Here is a 20050-nt window from a genome sequence, read left to right on the forward strand (position 1 = left end):
GCCGGAGACTTCAACATCACCTTATCACCTCTGGATAGCTCAACAAGAACTCAGCAAGGAAACAGTTGCTTTGAAGGAAGAAATAGAAGAGAGAGGGCTTATAGACCTATATAGGGCTTTACACTCCAAAAAGAAAGAATACACATTCTTCTCCAGTACACACAGAACATTTTCCAAAATAGACCATGTACTAGGACACAAAACATACCTCAATAGAATCAGGAAGATAGAAATAGTATCAACAATCTTTTCAGACCATGATGCACTGAGAATAGAAGTGAAGCACACACACACATACACACACGCACACGGAGAACCAAATCAGACACCTGAAAAATTAAACAACTCAATGTTGAACAGTGAGTGGGTCAGGAAGGAAGTCAAGGACGAAATCAAAAGATACCTGGAAACAAATGAGAATGAAGACACAAGCTACCAGAACCTATAGGATGCAGCTAAAGCCGTGTTAAGGAGAAAATTTATAGCTCTGCAAGCATTTCTCAGGAAGGAAGAAAGGGCCCACATAAACAGCTTGACTTCACAGCTTAGAAAACGATCAACAAAATGATCCCAAATCAGGCAGAAGGAAAGAGATAATAAAATTTAGAGCAGAAATCAACAACATGGAAACAAAAAAAAAATCCGAAAGATCAATGAAACCAAGAGCTGGATCTTCGAGAAAATAAACAAGATAGATAAACCACTAGCAAGACTCACAAAGAAACACAGAGAGAGAATCCTAATAAATTGAATCAGAAATGAGAAGGAGTATATCACAACAGAAACCAAAAAATTCAAAAGATCATCAGAGACTACTTTGAAAGTCTGTATGCCACAAAACAAGAGAACCTAGAAGAAATGGATAAATTTCTGGATTCCTCTAATCTCCCAAGGCTGAATGAAGAAGATCTAAGAGCTCAGGCTAAGAGTACCTGAATAAACCTATTAACATCAAGGAAATTGAAACTGTAATTAAAAGTTTTTCCAAAAACTAAAGCCCAGGTCCAGATGAATTCACTAGTGTATTTTTTCAAACATTTAAAGAGGATCTATTGGCAGTACTTCTCAAACTTTTCCAGGAAATGAAGAAACAGAAACTCTCCTAATCAGTTTCTATGAAGCCCATATCTGTCTAATACCAAAAGGAAACAAAGACACCACAAGAAAAGAAAACTACCGTCCAATATCCCTGATGAACATGGATGCGAAGATTCTCAACAAAATACTAGCAAATAGAGTTCAACAACTCATCAAAAAGATCATACACTATGACCAAGAGGGATTCATCCCGGGGATGCAAAATGGTTTAACATTCAGAAACCAATCAACATAATCCATCATATCAACAAAAGAAAATATAAAACCACATGATCATATCAATAGATGCAGAGAAAGCATTTGACAAGATCCAGCACCTTATGATGAAAACTCTATCCAAAATGGGTATAGAGGGGACTTTCCTCAATATAGTTAAAGCCATCTACCACAAACCTACAGCAAGCATCATCTTCAATGGGGAAAAACTGAGAGCCTTGCCTCTAAGATCAGAGACGAGACAAGGATGCCCACTCTCTCCACTGCTGTTCAATACAGTTACTGAATGTACTTGCAATTGTCGTTAGGCAAGAAAAAGATATTAAGGGTATTCAGGTAGGAAAGGAAGAAATCAAGCTCTCACTATTCACAGATGATATGATACTATACTTAGAGAACCCTAAAACCTCTACCAAGAAACTCCTATAAACAATAGACTTATATAGTAAAGTTTCAGGCTATAATACCAATACCCAAAAGTCCATGGCTTTCCTATATGAAAATAGTGAGAGAGAAGAAAGTAACATGAAAAAAAAAACCAATCCCATTCACAACTGTGCCCTAGAAAATCAAGTACCTAGGAATCAGCTTAACTAAGGAAGTAAAGGACCTTACAAAGAAAACTACAAAATGCTGCTTTAGGAAATAAGAGGACACAAGAAATTGAAAAGATATCCCCTACTCATGGATGGGGAGAATTAACATTGTCAAAAAAGCATAGAATAGAAGTGAAACACACACACACATACACACACGCACACGGAGAACCAAATCAGCAAAACATTGTACAAATTCAATGTGATCCCTATAATGACATTCTTCAAAGAAATGGAGCAAACACTCCTGAAGTTCATATAGAACAATAAGCCCCCACGAATAGATAAAGAAATTCTTGGGAAAAAGAAAATGGGAGGAATCAACCTCCCTAAATTCAAACTGTACTACAAAGCAGTAATAATTAAAACAGCATGGTACTGAAACAAAGGCAGAGCTGCAGACCAATGAACACAGTTGAATATACTGACATCTCTCCCCAAGCATACGATCATCTAATCTTCAATAAGAGGGTAGGAATAGTGAAGTGGAGCAGGGAAAGCCTCTTTAACAAATTGTGCTGGCAAAACTGGATGGCTACATGCAAAAAAGTGGGCTCAGATCTCTGCCTAACGCCATGTACAAAAGTAAGATCAAAATGGATTAATGGCCTCAGCATCAGACCAGAATCCATAAAGTTCATTGAAGACAAAGTTGGCAAAACCCTCCACGATATTGAAGCTAATGGTATCTTCAAAGATGTCATGCCACTGGCCAAGCAAGTGAAAACAGAGATAGACAAATGGGACTATCTTAAACTAAGAAGCTTCTGCACCTCAAAAGAAACAAGGACCAAAATACAAAGACCATCTACAGAATGGGAAAGGATAATCACCCAATACACATCCAACAAGGGGTTGATATCAAGCATATACAAAGTACTGGTTGAACTCCACAAGAAGAAAACATCCAACCCCATCAAAAAATGGGGTGACGAAATGAACAGAAACTTTTGCAAAGAAGAAATCCGAATGGCAAAAAGGCACATCAGAAAATGCTCTACATCGCTAATCATCAGGGAGATAATGAGAGATCATCTCACAGCACAGAGACTGGCCCATATCCAAAAGAACAAAAGCAACCGGTGCTGGCGCGGATGTGGCGAGAAAGGGACCCTCCTTCACTGCTGGTGGGAATGCCAACTGGTTCAGTCCTTTTGGAAAACAGTATGGACAATTCTCAAAAAATTAGAAATTGAGCTTCCATTTGACCCAGCAATACCACTCCTGGGAATATATCCCAGACAGGCAAAATAGTATAGTTGAAGTGACATCTGCACTTGTTTCTTCATGGCAGCACTCTTTACAATAGCCAGAATCTGGAAAAAACCTGAGTGCCCGAGAACAGATGATTGGTTTAAGGAACTTTCGTACATTTACACAATGGAGTACTGTGTAGCTGTTAGAAAAGATGAAGTCATGAAATTTACATAGAAGTGGTACTACATGGAAAGTATCATGCTAAGCGAAATGAGTCAGAAAGAGAGGGACAGACATAGAAATATTTCATTTGGGGAACATAAAGTAACAAAATAGGAGACTAAGACCCAAGAATAGCCGAGATAAGTACCAGGAGGTTTACTCCATGGCTTGGAGGTTAGGGGAAAAGGCAGCTCAGATAGAGAAGGGAGAACAAAATGAAAGGTGTTAGGAGGATCCTCCAAGGATGGGAGATGCATGCTGAAAGTAGACTCTAGACCGAACATGATTGCCACTCAATGCCTCTTTTGCAAAAACAGCACCCAAAAGGAGAGAGAGAACAAAAGGAAATGTCCTGCCACAGAGTCAGGGTCGGATGGGAGGGAGGATGGGGGTTGGGAGGGATACTGGGATCCGTGGTGGTGGGGAATCGGCACTGGTGGAGGGATGGGTACTCGATCATTGAATAACTAAAACCCAAGCTTAAATATTTTTAAGTCTACAACTGTACCTCATGGTGTTTCGCTAATAAAAATTAAAAAAAAAATAAACAAAAATTTTGAGGACTAGCTACAAAACAGGCAAACTTCAACACATTTAGAGTTAAAACATCACTTTTTCCTATGCTAATGAAGTTGAAATATGTTCTACAATATATTTAGTTTACTATTATTTGTCCATAATATCTAAATACATAGTTAAAATATTTATTATCCATGTGTAAAATGTTCTTGAGTAGAAAAATATTTTTCTGTTACCTATGTGCATGAAGATTGGTATTATTCTGCAACTGTAGACTAAATATATAAGGTAGCAATCTTATTAGCCAAAATCATTCCCAATCATATTAATAAAACTTTCACAAAATTATGTACAACAATTTATATAGATAATATCAGAAGTTTTTTTTTCATAGAGGCTGTTACAAATATCAATCTATCTTGTATTACTCGCTTCTCCAGAAGAAGCTTAACTTTCCATGTTAAGAAAAGATATGATGCTGAAAGTATACTATAGACCTTCATGATTGCCACTCAATGCCTATTTTGCAAACCAAAACACCCAAAAGCAAAAGGAGAGAGAGAACAAAAAGGAATACCCTGCCACAGAGGCAGGGTGGGATGGGGGGATGGGGGGTGGGAGGGATACTGGGACCCGTGGTGGTAGAAAATGGGCACTGATGGAGGGATGGGTGTTTGATCATTGTATACTTGAAACCCAAGCACAAAAATTTGTAAATCTACAAGTGTACCTTATTAGTGTTTCACTAATAAAAATTTAAGAAAAGAAACGATGTGAACAGCCAGAATCTGGAAATAACCTGAGTGCCCAAGAACTGACGACTAGTTACATCTCTACAATGGAATACTATGAGGCTGTTAGGAAAGATTAAGTCATGAAATGTGTCTATAAGTGGTTGGTCATCGAGAGTATCCTACCAAGTGAAATGAGTCATAAAGAGAGGGACAGAAATATATTCCACAAATGCATTTATTTGTGAAATACAAAATAACATAATATGAGACTGACAACCAAGGATAGCAGACACAAGGATCGGAGGATTCCTCCATGGTTGGAAGCCTGCCTCATGAGCTGGGGGAGAAGGTAGCTGGAATAGAGAAGTGATCACTAAGTCAGTGATGGTTGGAGGGATTTCTCAGGATGGGAGATGTGTGCTGAAAGTAGATAAAGGACCGAACATGATAGCCTCTCAATATCTATATTGCAAACCATAATGAGAGAAAGTTTAGAGGAAATTAAAAAATAGAGAGAAAATTTAGAGGAAATGATCTGCCACAGATGCAGGGGGAGGGTTGGGATCGGGTGGGGGAAAAAATAAAGTAACAGAGACCATAACGTCACAAGAACCTGCCACCTTTTTAATCAAGTAACATTAGTTTAAAGATATACATATACATACATAGGTAAAATACATACTTTTGAAAACAGTAAAGCAAACTTGATGCGATATAATTTTTTACACACAAAATATAGATACTCTTCAGATATAAAATATAACTAATTTCACAGGAAAGACACAACTACCTGGGACTCAAGGACAGCTTTATCTTCAGATGAATTGTTATGCATCAATGTAGTGGCCTCATCAACACAAATCAAGCATTTGCTAAGTTTTGGGGGGTGTGAACCTATATATATGACACAGGTGGAGTTTCACAAAAGTTCTGGACCGTGATAACTAGTCTTCAGGCAGCTTTTGGACCACCAAGTGACCTATAGTAGCAGGAATGAGAGGGTCATCATACTCCGAGCACAAAAACTGGGCACAAAAACTCTAGTGCCTTTGGAATGGGCACATCTTCAGCTCTGATCTCCTAGAATTAGTTCTAAGGGAGCGTTTCTCAACTTGGGGTCAGGTGAAGATTCAAAGACTCCCAGAATACTCCCCGGGGACCAAGTGGAGAAAACTCGAGTACACAGATGGGGGCACAGCACAAGCTTAAGATGTGGGGGCTCCAGGAAACAAGATCAGGAGCGGGTGACGATGAGGAAGAGTGTAAGAACGGCTGCCGGGAAGGGTTCGTGTGCTCCAAGCACCTTCGTGTAGGACCCACAGCGACCGAGCAGGGGCGACGGGGCAGGCTGCGTTTCTCCCCCCAACGCAGATGTCCAGGTCCACGTCTGAGATGCGAGGTGTCCTCGCCCACATCCCCACAAGCCCTGGGAGTGGCCGCCACCCTGTGCCGTGAACACAGAATGCGGCACTGGCGGCTCTGATTTTGAGGGGACAGACGGAAGCATTTGTTCAGAGCTCTAGGAACGAGATTCCGTCGCCTGGTCCAAGACCTTCTGGGGAGGAGCGAGAGCTGCCGGGCGCACGGGGAGCGAGGGCCGGTTCCGCGCTCCTCCCGCCGTGGCCTCACTCGACCTCGACCCGCGGGGCCGGCTTCTTGGAGGAGGAGCTCCCGGGATCCGAGGGCCGGTAGGAGAGCGTGCTCATTTTGGTCGACAGGCTTGCGTGGGACTTGGCCTTCGGGGGCATGTACTTCAGGAGCTGGAGGAAGTACCTCTTGAACTTTTTCCCCAGAAAGCCGTAGAAGAGCGGGTTCAGGCAGTTGTTGAAGTAGGCAATGCAGATGGTGATGGGCATGGCCGTGTCCACGACGTCGGACACCCGGCAGTCGCGGATGATGCCCAGCTGGATCAGGACGTCCAGGAAGGTGAACACCTGGTGGGGCACCCAGGAGAAGAAGAAGAAGAGCACGATGGCCAGGATCATCTTGAAGACGTCGTCGTTCCTGGGCCTGCTCTTCTGTATCTCGTAGGCCTTCTTCAGGGCCTTCCAGATGAGCGAGTAGCTGGTGAGGATGATCAGGAAAGGGAAGAGGAAGCCCAGGATGTTCTTGGTGAGCCCCAGCCCGACGGGCAGGGTGGAGTTCTGGGATTCGTAGTGGAAGGCACACACGGTGATGTTGGTATTCTCGATGAAGAACACGTTCCGGTGGATGACCGTCGGCAAGCTGGCCAAGCCGGCCAGCAGCCAGATGACAATGCAGGTGACCTTGGCCACCAGCATCGTGCGCCGCAGGCGGGCCTTCATGGGGTGGACGATGGCCAGGTAGCGGTCGATGCTCAGACAGGTGAGCAGAAACACACTGGCATAGAGGTTGAAACTGACGCTGGCCGAGGCGATCTTGCACAGGGAGTTGCCAAAAGGCCAGCGGTATTCCATTGCTGTGTAGACGGCCCAGAGGGGCAAAGTCAGGAGGAAGCATAGGTCGGCCAGCGCCAAGTTCAAGAGGAAAACACTTGCCACAGTCTTCAGTTTCATGTAAAAGTAAATGACGATCACCACCAAGCTGTTTCCGAATATTCCCACCACGAAGATGATGCTGTAGAGAGTGGGGATCATGATAAATATGTAATCGTGCCTCCCGGCTTTGGGACAGTCATCCTGGATTCTTTTAATGCCGTCTTCGATAGAGGCGTTGAGCATCATTTTGATTACCTGGATGAATTATTCTCAGACACGATCACCGAATTCACCTGGAGAAAACAAAAATGAGAGGTGAACGTGCGGTTTACAAGATGCAAAGTGTTCTTTTTCTCAATTATAAATACAGTAATTCAATGCTCTTCTCGGAGGAGGAAGTTAGATCATAACTTCTAAAGAAAAATTGATTTGATTGATTTGAATTGATTCTGTCTAAATTGTATATTTAAATTTATTCTGAAGCGACAGCACAGCATGTAGGGCATTTGCTTGCAATGTGCCGACCTGGTTTCGAATCCTCCATCCCTCTTGAGAGCCCTGCAAGCTACCGAGAGCTGACTCTCTTAACTTCTGGGCCTGCCAACCATGTCCAGAGTCAATTCCCAGGGTCAATGAACTGCTTCTGTAAGAAGGGTGTAGGTCATGCTTAATAAAGAAAGATGGCTTTGTGCAGACACAGAGAATTTTAGGAAGCATCAGATGTTCGGGATGGAGCCCCACAAAGACGTTTGCCAATCTCAACTCTGGTATGTTGTATAATTAACCATCAAGATCTTCCTTTATTTGATTGAGAAAAATCAATTTATTCTGCCCGTAACCTAAATCGATTTGCTCGAGCAGGCCCAGTAACGTCTCCATTGTGAGACTTCTTGTTACTGTATTTGGCATATTGAATAATCTCAGTAGCTTGCCAGGCTCTCTGAGAAGGGCGGAGGAATCGAACCTGGCTTGACCAGGTTATCTGCGTGCAAGGCAGACGCCCTACCACTGTGCTATCGCTTGCGCGCAGCCAGCCTGGCCGAGCAGGGTTCGATTACTCCACCCCTCTCGGAGAGCCTGGCAAGCTACCGAGAATATTCAATATGCCAAACACAGTAACAAGAAGTCTCACAATGGAGATGTTACTGGGCCCGCTCGAGCAAATCGATGAACAACGAGAGGACAGTGTAACCTAAATCTACACAAACTTGGAGATGTATAAAGTGAATAATCTCCCAGATGTGGCTCAGTTAGGCTCACAGATCAAGGGGCTCTCAGGCAAGGGAAGCCTGGTTGGGCAGAAGTTTGGCACCAAGATCCAATTTCCACAGTAGTGTATCTCTAGATGAGCATGATTGTATGTCCCCCTTTTACAACATCTCCTAAAGAAGAAGATGAATAGAGACCAGGAATCCAAACCAGGGTTGGTCACATGCAAGGCAAATGCCGTAACCCTTGTGCTCTCTTTCTGGAATGTTCCTCTTAAAAAAAAAAAAAAAATATATATATATATATATATATATAGTTTATATAAGATGGTTACAATAGTGATAAAGTTTATGGTATTGGTGTACAAAGTTCTTGCACTCTCCTCTCTGACCAAAATTTCCATGATCCTCCACCGCTGGTTTATCAGTTGCTGGGAAGGCAAGACCTATTCGGAAACAACCTGTTTACTAGTGGACATCTGGCTGTTCCAGGAGGCAGATGATAGATGTCCCATGGATATTGGAGAGAGAATATGAGAGAGTGAGCAGCGTAGAGCTGAAAGCATTGAGTAATAAAGAAACTAGTTTCTATGGGATTATGATGTATAGTTACATGTTACTCTCGAGTCAGAGAGAAAATGTTCATTGTCAACCTCACCCTTATTTGACAAGAAAACAAAACCCAAAATGAACACAGACAAGCAAATGGGCACATGCACACACACACACACACACAATAATAACCCTTGGAACTCAATAATGTGGTTTGTAAAATGGAAGACAAGAAGAGAAGGTCGGTTTTCAAGAAGGTCTGACCTATTCCTCACTCTGAAGATTTCTCTGAACTTTGATGATTTTTCTGCTCATTTGATTATAGTGACTGAAATTGTGCCAATTTAAAAACATAAATTCATTTAGGTAAACAAACATTCTCTAGTAGAAATTAAATGCTTCATCAAAGGTTTGAGGGCTTGCAATCATTCATGTCTTTATGTAGACTGATGTCTTATTTGTTCTTAATCTTGCTGAAATCAGTTGGATGTTGCCTAGGAAAAACTGGAAATGTCAAGGTTAAAGACTCTCAAAGATTAGAAAGGACCCGGGTGAGCTCCAGAACTGAAAACTAGAGCAAAAGTAAATATTTGCTTCACTTTAGACACAAGGGCATGCAAGCAATGGAAAAACTCGATGCATGAAGATCCTTGGATTCCTGGAATATGAGAACTACCTCTTTAAGTGTTGGGGGGGGCAGGGTTCCCAAGTGGTGACTAGGCCCAGGAACTTCTGACAATTCTTGACCAACTGGGCCAGTGGTCCAATGGAAGGGCTCAAGGATGTTGTGTTTATGAGACAAGAATTGCCCAGGCCACCTCAGAGATGCTTGAGGAACCCCACGATTGCAGTGATGCTCGGAGGATCATATGGTCCTAGGGTGGAGCCAGGGTCAGCCTCATAATGCACCTTAACTCCTATGCTATTTCTCTAGTACCCCTTTCCATCTTGATCAACACTGCTCATTCTGGCTCTATTACTTCCGTGTTGGGAAACTGCAGAATTTCATCAATTCATTAGAACCATCAATTTACAATTGAATCTTGAAGAGAGAAAGTTTCCTTCAGGAATTACCAACTTCTAAACACCTTTGTACTCCAACTACATTGTCAGCTGAAGCCAGTTTCTTGAGTTTCCATCCATACATACGGATGAATAGCTTAGCCTATACAAAGTTGCTCTGAATATCCAGAGGGGCATCCCTGGAAATTTTAGGGAGTTATTTATTACTTTATGGAGTAGATCTCTTGGGAAGCTCTGTACACATCATTGATATACTACTACCAGAAAAGGTTGCCATAAATGTTTACATTAAGTCACGATAGAGATTTCCTCTCCTGTAGGGAAGCCAGTGTTCTCATACTTTGGGGTGGAGAAAGGAGGAAGAGGCTTTCAGGTGATATAAATGATAAGAGCAAGCACCGGGTAACAAAAATTCAAATAGGGAATTCCATAGGCAATCCATCCATTGCACAGTCCCTGATGCCCCACTCTGTGCTGAGTGAAAATGCAGAGGGAATCAAAATTCCCTCAAAAATCTTCTTCTCTGAGGTGTTTCAGTCTAGCTAAAACTTCTCCAGCTCATTGAATAGAAATATCTCTAGTGCATTTAGTGTTATACCAGTCCCAGAACACATAATCTAGCCTGTGCATATTACTCCCACAGCATTGCTGGGGAAGGGCTGTTGGTGGGGGAGATCTTCTAGACTTGGGAGCTGTACATGGAACAGACTGACTAGAATTAAAGGACTTCAACCAACTGGCCGGCCAAGGCAGAGAAGAAATTATATATTCACTTGATTTTTCCCCCTTTATAGGAATGCTGACCCCAACATGCACCATCTATGAGAAACTGCTCTTGCATATATCTGAATATCGCTCAACCTTCTGTGCATGGGGTTTTTAGGGAGGGAGATGTGAGCTGCCCCAGCACATAAGAAACATCCTCTCTGCAGCCTCTGCAAAACTGGAAGTGTTCCAGACGGTCTATGTCTTCCAGAGAGAAGCAGAATTCTTAGGAAAGAGAAAATTTGGAGGTCCTTTGTGGGCTGGTGTTGAAGGATGTTGTTTTGGGAAGAGCTATAGGAGACAGATGCATGGGGACTCCTAGGAAACACACATGGTCAGTTCCCGAAGGGATTCTCATTCCTCCCCCATTGGTTCTAGACTACAGGATGCTGACAGAACACGGTGGGAAGTCTGGTGGTCCACCTCTTTTTACTTCTGGCCACAGTTGTGGCCAAGTTTTGACCACAGCATGGTCTTCTTGGGGGAAAGGATATAGGATTAAGGGACATAATATTCTGGTGGAACTCTACATGCCACCTGCATAGCTGTGTGACTCTGGGCAGGCCAATTTCTCAGACCATGAACCCCAGTGTCCTGAGATGTGACACATAGAAACACTTCTCATAGTTCTGAAGTGTTTCAGGCATTCAGGGAGGCAAAGGGTACAGAACCAGGTGGATCTTTCAAATCAGAACTTTCAAGAAATATGTTTTATTTCGACCTTTACTATTTTGAAAGTCAGGCAACTTTCTCTAGCCATGGTTCAGACACACAGGAGGTTGAGGGGGAAAAAAGTTCAGGAAGGGTGAGCTCTTTCTCTGGTCATTAAAAGGCTAAATATACCATGCTATTGGCTTTCGATGTATGAGTAAAAAATGATCTTCAACAGCTGATTAAATTTGCTCTGAGTCAGGTGGGCCTTTCATGCAGCTGTCACTGTCTGGCCTCTCGGGATTTTTTTTTACGCGGGCATTGCTTTCTCTTCCTTGAAAGCTTCCTTATTCTTAAAAACAAGCCTAATAGAGAAAAATTTCTTCCTTCCTTTATTTTTTTTAAAATTCGGAGATATTTCCCCAAGACTTTTGATTAGAATATTAATACCTTCTTAAGCTTTTGAGGCAGGCCCCAAACCAATCTAATTAAATTGTTCATTATGAGCTTCTTTTTTTTTTCTTCTAATGAGTTTGCAATCGAAATAAAAAAAATCACCCCCTAGTTTCTGATGATAATAAAGAGAGAACTAAAAGACCAAGTAATTATATTTTAGAATCATCTTCTATCAAAGTCTCACTCTCAGATAGATATCAAAGAGGAAGGCAAAATGGGTAAGTCATTTACTTGTGGAGTTGGACAGTGCCATAACACATCCTGTTTAAAAGTCTTTCTCTTTATTGCTACTAGTTTGTAATTCAGACTTTAGAAAACTACAATTTCTGCTCCTGCATGTCCCACCCCCTTGCTCCCCACCCTCCAGTGATAAATGAATCATTCTGCAAGGAGCAACTGTTTCCTAATTTCTACATGAGAAGTCATTGGATGGCAGAAGTTGACTCCAAAATATTTTAGATTTCTATTATGTTCTCCCTTTCAAAACCCACTGACCTTTCTTTTTTCCCGCTTCTAGCTTGTTTTTGAGGGGTGGTTGGGTTACACCTGACAGTTCAGGGATCAGTCTTGGCAGTTCTCAGGACCCATTCATAGTTCTACGGGTCAAACTAGGTGTTTCTATGCAAGGGGACAGCAAGATTGTTTTTTAATTCAACTTCAGAATTTTTATATAATTGGTATATATTATACAACAGTACATTGTCCTCAGAATATTTGTTAAGTTTGGTACAAGGTTTTCTCTGCAGTACTTGTGTAGAGCATTCATACAGGAAATAAAATAAAAAATAAGTTTATAAACTTGCTGTTTTAAGCCTGTGATCTCTCTTGAACAAATACCTCTGTTATTTGGAGAATAGATAAATAAATAAATACTCTGGAGAAGCCCATGTGTTTCCTCTCTTTCTCTCCCTTCATGCTTTACTAAATAAATTTTGTTCAATAAAATCTATTTTGCTTCACTACAAAACAATATATATGATCTCTAGACTCTCTTTACCGATACTGGCTTCTTTTATCTAAACTTTGTGTTCTTCTTTGTGTTTGTGTCTGGGGCCTTTTTCTACTCTTAGCTTCTTAAGCATTTTGCGCAGCTTTGCATTACAAGCTCTTATCCAATAGTTGTATGACTTGCCCTGTTCAGGTGTAAATTCTGCAGTTTCCTCAGTGGATCCTCTTGGCATTTGCTGTTTAATTACTTTGCTACTTCCCTTGGTTATGGAATACATAGCCTGTGAACTTTTTCCTGGAGCATGTAAGACTCTCTTGATAAGAAAGCATTTTAAATATCAATTCTTGCTCTAGTTTCCAATCCCCTTCTTGGTCACTGGGTTTGCAGATAAGAACCTTTGTTCATTCTTAAATTGTGACTGGCCTCTGGAAGTTGGTTGATTTTTGACTATGGAAGGCAATCAGCTTTAAATGCCAGACATTCACCAAAGAATCTGGTTTTAACTGCCTTCTTCTTCTTCTTCTTCTTCTTTTTTTTTTGGTGGCACACCCACTGTGCTCAAAGTTTACTCTTGGTTATGTGATTAGGAATCATTCCTGGTGGGTTTGGGGGATCATATTAGGTGCCATGGGGATTGAACTTGGGCTTTCCATATGCAAGACAAGCACCTTATTACTGTACTATCTCTCCAGCACTCTCAACTGCCTTACAAATTGGAAGTCTTGACTCATCTTGCTTTTATCTCATCTCCATTGCTGCTACAAACTCTTTCCTGATCCCTGTTGTTTCCTTCTGTGTTCAGAGCTGCACTGATATGTTATGTGTTAAGAGAGAGACGGATTTCCCTGACTGTGGAGTCTTCTTTTATTTTGGGTGGTGCGACCTTCTATGCAATACTTGGGCAACCTGGGGGACAGTCCCAGCAATACTGGGCCAATGAGGCAGGATGGTTCAATATTTGACCCATTTCTGAAATGCTGTTTGGTGCTGTTTGGACCTAGCAGTGCTGTGGACCACCAAGGCCACACTTAGCAGTGCTTGGGGGTAGGTATAGATGTGTGTGATCATGTGATGCTGGAAACTGACCTCTTGCCTTGGCACATGCAGGGCCTATACTCATCCCTTTGAGCATCCTTCCCTGCTCCACCATCTCCATCCTAACAGGAGGTTGCCCTACACTTTATTTGGACACAGTGGAAGATTGCTTTGACCAATAAGCTTTGTCTGTCTTGCTCTTCTTCACATCCTTCCCAATTCCTCATCCATCTCTTTTTTTTGGGTGGCACTCTTCTCCTTTCAGGTAATCCTAGCAGCCAGGAAGAAGGGAACCCTGTTAGAGTGCCCTGCATCACAGAGCTGGTAGTAAATAGTGCCACTTTTGAGTCAGAATCCCAGGAGAAGGCCATACAGTTGGCCAGCGACAGTAACCAAATGCCTTTATTTAAAACGTTCCTTGAAGATAACTTTGTTCCCCTCTGCATTTTCTAGATTAGTCCTCTTAATAAAAAATAAACCTTATTTCAGTCATATAAAAAAAAGTAATACACATTCAATTTCTTCATTCTTAAGGAGTGGCTATGTGGTTGGTCTATGTTGTAGACTCATTTCTTGCCCTTTTCTTAAGTCACTATTACTTCTGGGGGACTGTCTTCAGAAGAGATGGGAACTGGACCAGCTCTTTCTTATTACTGCATGTACCAATGGCAGTCAGCTGTGGGGACAACCAGGATACACTTTTACCCCAATTAGTCTTCCTATTTGATTCATCTAAGAATGGCTTTATACATTAAATATTTTCTTTTGCTTAAAATGTATATCCTAACTTGGAATGAACTTCTGAACGGTTTTCCTAAAGCCATCTCCTAAAGCCATTCTTTAGATTCTTACAGTATTATGGGCTGGAGCAATAGCACAGCAGTAGGGCATTTGCCTTGCACGCAGCTGACCAGATCGACTCAGGTTCAATTCCTCTGCCCCTCTTGGAGAGCCCGGCAAGCTACTGAGAGTATCTTGCCTGCACGGCAAAGCCTGACAAGCTACCCATGACGTATTCAATATGCCAAACACAGTAACAACAAGTCCCACAATGGAGATGTTACTGGGCCCACTCAAGCAAATCAATGAACAATGGGAGGACAGTGGACAATGGATATTATTCCATTCTTTAATATCCAAGTATCTAGTGTGAATCTATGATCAAACTTGTCCCCTCTCAGAGAGTTCCTACAGACCATAGGTGGTAGTTTTAATCCAGTGGTGCTGAAAATCTCGTTTCCCAAATAACTCTCTTTTAATTCTTAATGCTCCTTCCTAGCATTAAGGAAATTTTTTTCCCCTTTATTTTATTTTATTTTTTTTAAAGTTGTAGATTTACAATTTTTTGTGCTTTGGTTTCAATTATACAATGATCAGATACCCATCCCTCCACCAGTGCCCATTTTCCACCACCATGGATAATATCCCTCCCACCCCCATCCCCCCATCCCCCCTGTCTCTGTGGCAGGGCAATCCCCTGTGTTCTCTCTCTCCTTTTGGGTGTTGTGGTCTGCAAAAGAGGCATTGAGTGGCAAACATGTTCAGTCCATAGTCTACTTTCTACATGCATCTCCCCTCCTGGGAGGATCCTCCAAACATCCTTTATTTGGTGCTCCCTTCTCTATCTGAACAGCCCTTTCCTCTAGGATACCCGGCTGGCCTCTAAGTTATGGAGTAATCCTCCTGGTGCTGATCTCAGCTATTCTTGGGTATTAATCTCATACTTTGTTACTTTATATCCCCCAGATGAATGCAATCTTTCTATGTCTATCCCTCTCTTTCTGACTCATTTCGCTTAGCATGATACTTTCCATATTGTACCACTTGTATGTAAATTTCATGACTTCATCTTTTCTAAGAGCTACATAGTACTCCATTGTGTAGATGTACCAAAGTTTCTTTAACCAGTCATCTGTTCTTGGGCATTCAGGTTTCTTCCAGTTTCTGGCTATTGTAAAGAGTGCTGCAATGAACAAACAAGTGCAGATGTCACTTCGACTGTACATTTTTGCCTCTCTGGGATATATTCCCAGGAGTGGTATTGCTGGGTCAAATGGGAGCTCAATTTCTAATTTTTTGAGAATCGTCCATACTGTTTTCCAGAAGGGCTGAACCAGTGGACATTCCCACCAACAGTGAAGGAGTGTCCCTTTCTCGCCACATCCACGCCAGCATCGGTTGCTTTTGTTCTTTTGGATGTGGGCCAGTCTCTGAGGTGTGAGATGGTATCTCATTGTGGTTTTGATCTGCATCTCCCTGATGATTAATGATGTAGAGCATTTTCTCATGTGCTTTTTTGCCATTCGGATTTCTTCTTTGAGAAAGTTTCTGTTCATTTCATTGCCCCATTTTTTGATGGGGTTGGATGTTTTCTTCTTGTGGAGTTTAACCAGTATTTTGTATATCCTGGATATCAATCCCTTGTCAGATGTGTATTCGGTGAATATCCTTTCCCATTCTGTAGACTGTCTTTGTATTTTGGTCACTGTTTCTTTGGAGGTGCAGAAGCTTCTTAGTTTAAGATAGTCCCATTTATCTATCTCTGTTTTCACTTGCTCGGCCAGTGGCGTGGCATCTTTGAAGATACCATTAGCTTCAATGTCATGGAGGGTTTTGCCAACTTTATCTTCAATGTACCTTATGGTTTCTGGTCTGATGTTGAGGTCTTTAATCCATTTTGATCTTACTTTTGTACATGGTGTTAGGCAGAGTTCTGAGCCTATTTTTTTGCATGTAGCCGTCCAGTGATGCCAACACAATTTATTAAAGAGGCTTTCCTTACTCCACTTCACATTACTTGCACCTTTATCAAAGATTAGATGAACATATGATTGAGGAGAGATGTCAGTGTATTCAACCCTGTTCCATTGGTCTGCAGTTCTGCCTTTGTTCCAGTACCATGCTGTTTTAATTATTACTGCTTTGTAGTACAGTTTGAAGTTCGGGAGGTTGATTCCTCCCATTTTCTTTTTCCCAAGAATTGCTTTAGCTATTCGTGGGGGCTTATTGTTCCATATAAATTTCAAGAGTGTTTGCTCCATTTCTTTGAAGAATGTCATGGGTATACTTATAGGGATTGCATTGAATTTATACAATGCTTTCAGTAGTATTGCCATTTTGACAATGTTAAGTCTCCCGACCCATGAGCAGGGGATATCTTTCCATTTCCTCATGTCCTCTTTTATTTCCTGAAGTAGCGTTTTGTAGTTTTCTTTGTACAGGTCCTTTACTTCCTTAGTTAAGCTGATTCCTAGGTACTTGATTTTCTGGGGCACAACTGTGAATGGGATTGTTTTTTTCATGTTGCTTTCTTCTCTCTCACTGTTTGCGTATAGGAAAGCCATGGACTTTTGGGTATTGATTTTATAACCTGCAACTTTACTATACGAGTCTATTGTTTCTAGGAGTTTTTGGTGGAAGTTATTGGGTTCTCTAAGTAGAGTATCATATCATCTGCGAATAGTGAGAGCTTGATTTCTTCCTTTCCTACCTGAATGCCCTTAATATCTTTTTCCTGCCTAATCGCTATTGCAAGTACTTCCAGTACTATATTGAACAGCAGTGGAGAGAGTGGGCATCCCTGTCTCGTCCCTGATCTTAGAGGGAAGGCTCTCAGTTTTTCCCCATTGAGGATGATGCTTGCTGTAGGCTTGTGGTAGATGGCTTTAATTATGTTGAGGAAGGTCCCCTCTATACCCATTTTGGCTAGGGTTTTCATCATAAAGGGGTCCTGGATCTTATCAAATGCTTTCTCTGCATCTATTGATATGATCATATGCTTTTTATCTTTTCTTTTGTTGATATGGTGGATTATGTTGATTGATTTCCGAATGTTAAACCATCCTTGCATCCCTGGGATGAATCCTACTTGGTCATGGTGTATGATCTTTTTAATGAGTAGTTGGATTCTATTTGCTAGTAGTTTGTTGAGGATCTTTGCATCTGTGTTCATCAGGGATATCGGCCTGTAATTCTCTTTCTTTGTGGTGTCTCTGTCTGCTTTTGGTATCAGTGTGATATTTGCTTCGTAGAAACTGTTTGGAAGTGTTTTTGATATTTCAATTTCGTGGAAAAGCTTAAAGAGCATTGGGAGTAAGTCCTCTTTAAAGATTTGGAAGAATTCACTAGTGAATCCATCCGGGCCAGGACTTTTGTGCTTGGGGAGACTTTTTATTACCATTTCAATTTCCTTGATGGTGATAGGTCTGTTCAGGTATTCCAGGTCTTCTTGGTTCAGCCTTGGGAGTCTGTAGGAGTCTAGGAATTTATCCATTTCCTCGAGGTTTTGATGTTCCGTGGCATAAAGCTTCTCAAAGTACTCCCTGAGGATCCTCTGAATTTCTGTGGTTTCTGTTGTAATGACTCCCTTTTCATTTCTGATTCGGTTTATTAGGGTTTTCTCTCTCCCTTTCTTTGTGAGTTTTGCTAGAGGCTTATCGATCTTGTTAATTTTCTCGAAGAACCAGCTCTTGGTTTCATTGATCTTTCGGATTGTTTTTTGGGTTTCCATCTCGTTAATCTCTGCTCTGAGTTTTATTATTTCCTTTCTCCTGTTCGGGTTGTGCTCCTTTTTTTGGTCCTTCTCCAAGCTCTTAAGCTGTGAGGTTAGGTTACTTATGTGTGCTCGCTCCTCCTTCCTGAGGAATGCTTGTAGAGCTATAAACTTTCCTCTTAACACAGCCTTTGCTGTGTCCCATAAGTTTTGGTAACTCGTGTTCTCATTTTCATTCGTTTCTAGGAATCTTTTGATTTCCTCTTTGATTTCCTGTCTAATCCACTCGTTATTCAATAGTGCACTGTTTAATTTCCAGGTGTTTGATTTAGTTTTCTGTTTTTGTGTGTGATTTACTTCTAATTTCAGCGCATTATGGTCTGAGAAGATTGTTGATACAATCTCTACCTTCTTAATTTTATGGAGGCATGTTTTGTGGCTCAGCATGTGGTCTATCTTGGAGAATGTTCCATGGACACTTGAGAAGAATGTGTATTCAGCTTTTTGTGGATGAAGTGTCCTGTATATATCTACTAAGTCCCTTTCTTCCATTGTTTCCCTCAAATGAAGTATGTCCTTGCTAAGCTTGAGTCTGGTTGATCTATCAAGAGGTGACAAAGCAGTGTTGAAGTCTCCCACTAGTATTGTGTTGCTATTGATGTCTTTTTCCAAATCTATGAGTAGTTGTTTTAAGTACTTTGCTGGTCTCTCATTAGGTGCATATACATTTATTATTGTAAGTTCTTCCTGTTGTACAGATCCTCTGATCAATAAGAAATGGCCTTCACTGTCTCTTATGACCTTCCTCACTCTGAAATCGATGTGGTTTGATATAAGGATGGCTACCCCAGCTTTTTTATGGGAGCTGTTTGCCTGTAGGATTGTTTTCCAGCCTTTGACTCTGAGTCTGTGTTTGCTTTGACTATTGAGATGCGTTTCTTGCAGGCAGCAGAATGTTGGGTTCAATTTTCTAATCCATCCTGCCACCCTATGTCTTTTAATTGGTGCGTTTAGCCCATTGACATTGAGAGAGATTATTGTTATGGGATTTTGTCCCATTGTTATGTTAAAATTTGGTGTATTTGAGGGGCCTTTCTTGCCTTAAAGTAGCCCATTTAGTTGTTCTTGTAACCATGGTTTTGAGTCTATGAAGTTCCTGAGCTGTTGTTTGTCTGTGAAACTGTGTGTTTGTCCTTCTATTATGAATGAGAGTCTTGCTGGGAAAAGTATTTTGGGGGAGGCATTTATTTCATTGAGTTTTTTTACTATGTCCCACCACTGTTTTCGGGCCATGAGGGTTTCATCAGAAAAATCAGCTGTGAATTTTAAGGATGCTCCTTTGTAAGAGATTTCTTTCTTCGATCTTGCTGCTTTCAGAATTTTGTCTCTGTCTAAGGTTTTGGTCATTTTGATCAGAATGTGTCTTGGGGTATTTTTATTCGGATTTCTTCTAGCTGGTACCCTTCGGGCCTCCTGAATGTGGTCACAAGTTTTCTTCAGCTCTGGAAATGTTGTAGCAATGATGTCTTTGACAGTTTCTTCTTCATCGAGGTTTTCTTCCTGTCCCTCTGGGACTCCAATAATTCTTATGTTACCCCTCTTGGCTTCATCACGATCTTCTCTTGCCATCTGTTCCCGAATTGTGAGTCTCTTTTCCATTTTCTGCTCTTTTCTGGATAGTCTCTGAACTTCATCTTCGAGCTCACTGATTCTGTTCTCAGCTGCTCTTACTCTGCTGCTGAGGCCTTCCACTGAGCTTTTCAATTCGCCTACGAGATTTTTCAGGTCTGACATTTCTGATTGCATTTTCCTCATTTCTGCCTTCAGATCCTCTTGTCTTCTATTGGCATTGCTTTCCATTGTTTCTTTTAATTCCCT

The 20050-nt window shown here is 41.4% G+C and overlaps 1 protein-coding gene across 3 annotated transcripts in view; it reads right to left on the reverse strand.

Moving 5' to 3' along the window:
- Window positions 1-5194: 5194 nt before the first annotated feature.
- Window positions 5195-20050, reverse strand: part of AGTR1 (angiotensin II receptor type 1) — a 71868-nt gene continuing 57012 nt past the window's right edge. For 2 of the 3 annotated variants that reach the window (XM_056121745.1, XM_056121746.1), the window contains one exon: window positions 5195-7334. In XM_056121745.1, coding sequence (XP_055977720.1) covers window positions 6208-7287 — 1080 coding nt within the window. In that variant the 5' untranslated portion in view covers window positions 7288-7334 and the 3' untranslated portion in view covers window positions 5195-6207. Of the gene's footprint in view, window positions 7335-9177; window positions 9265-20050 lie in introns of those variants that run through there. The other variant, XM_056121747.1, reaches the window with a different exon arrangement.

This window comes from Sorex fumeus, unplaced genomic scaffold (assembly GCF_029834395.1).
Source record: "Sorex fumeus unplaced genomic scaffold, SorFum_2.1 ptg000044l, whole genome shotgun sequence".
NCBI classification, from domain to species: domain Eukaryota; kingdom Metazoa; phylum Chordata; class Mammalia; order Eulipotyphla; family Soricidae; genus Sorex; species Sorex fumeus.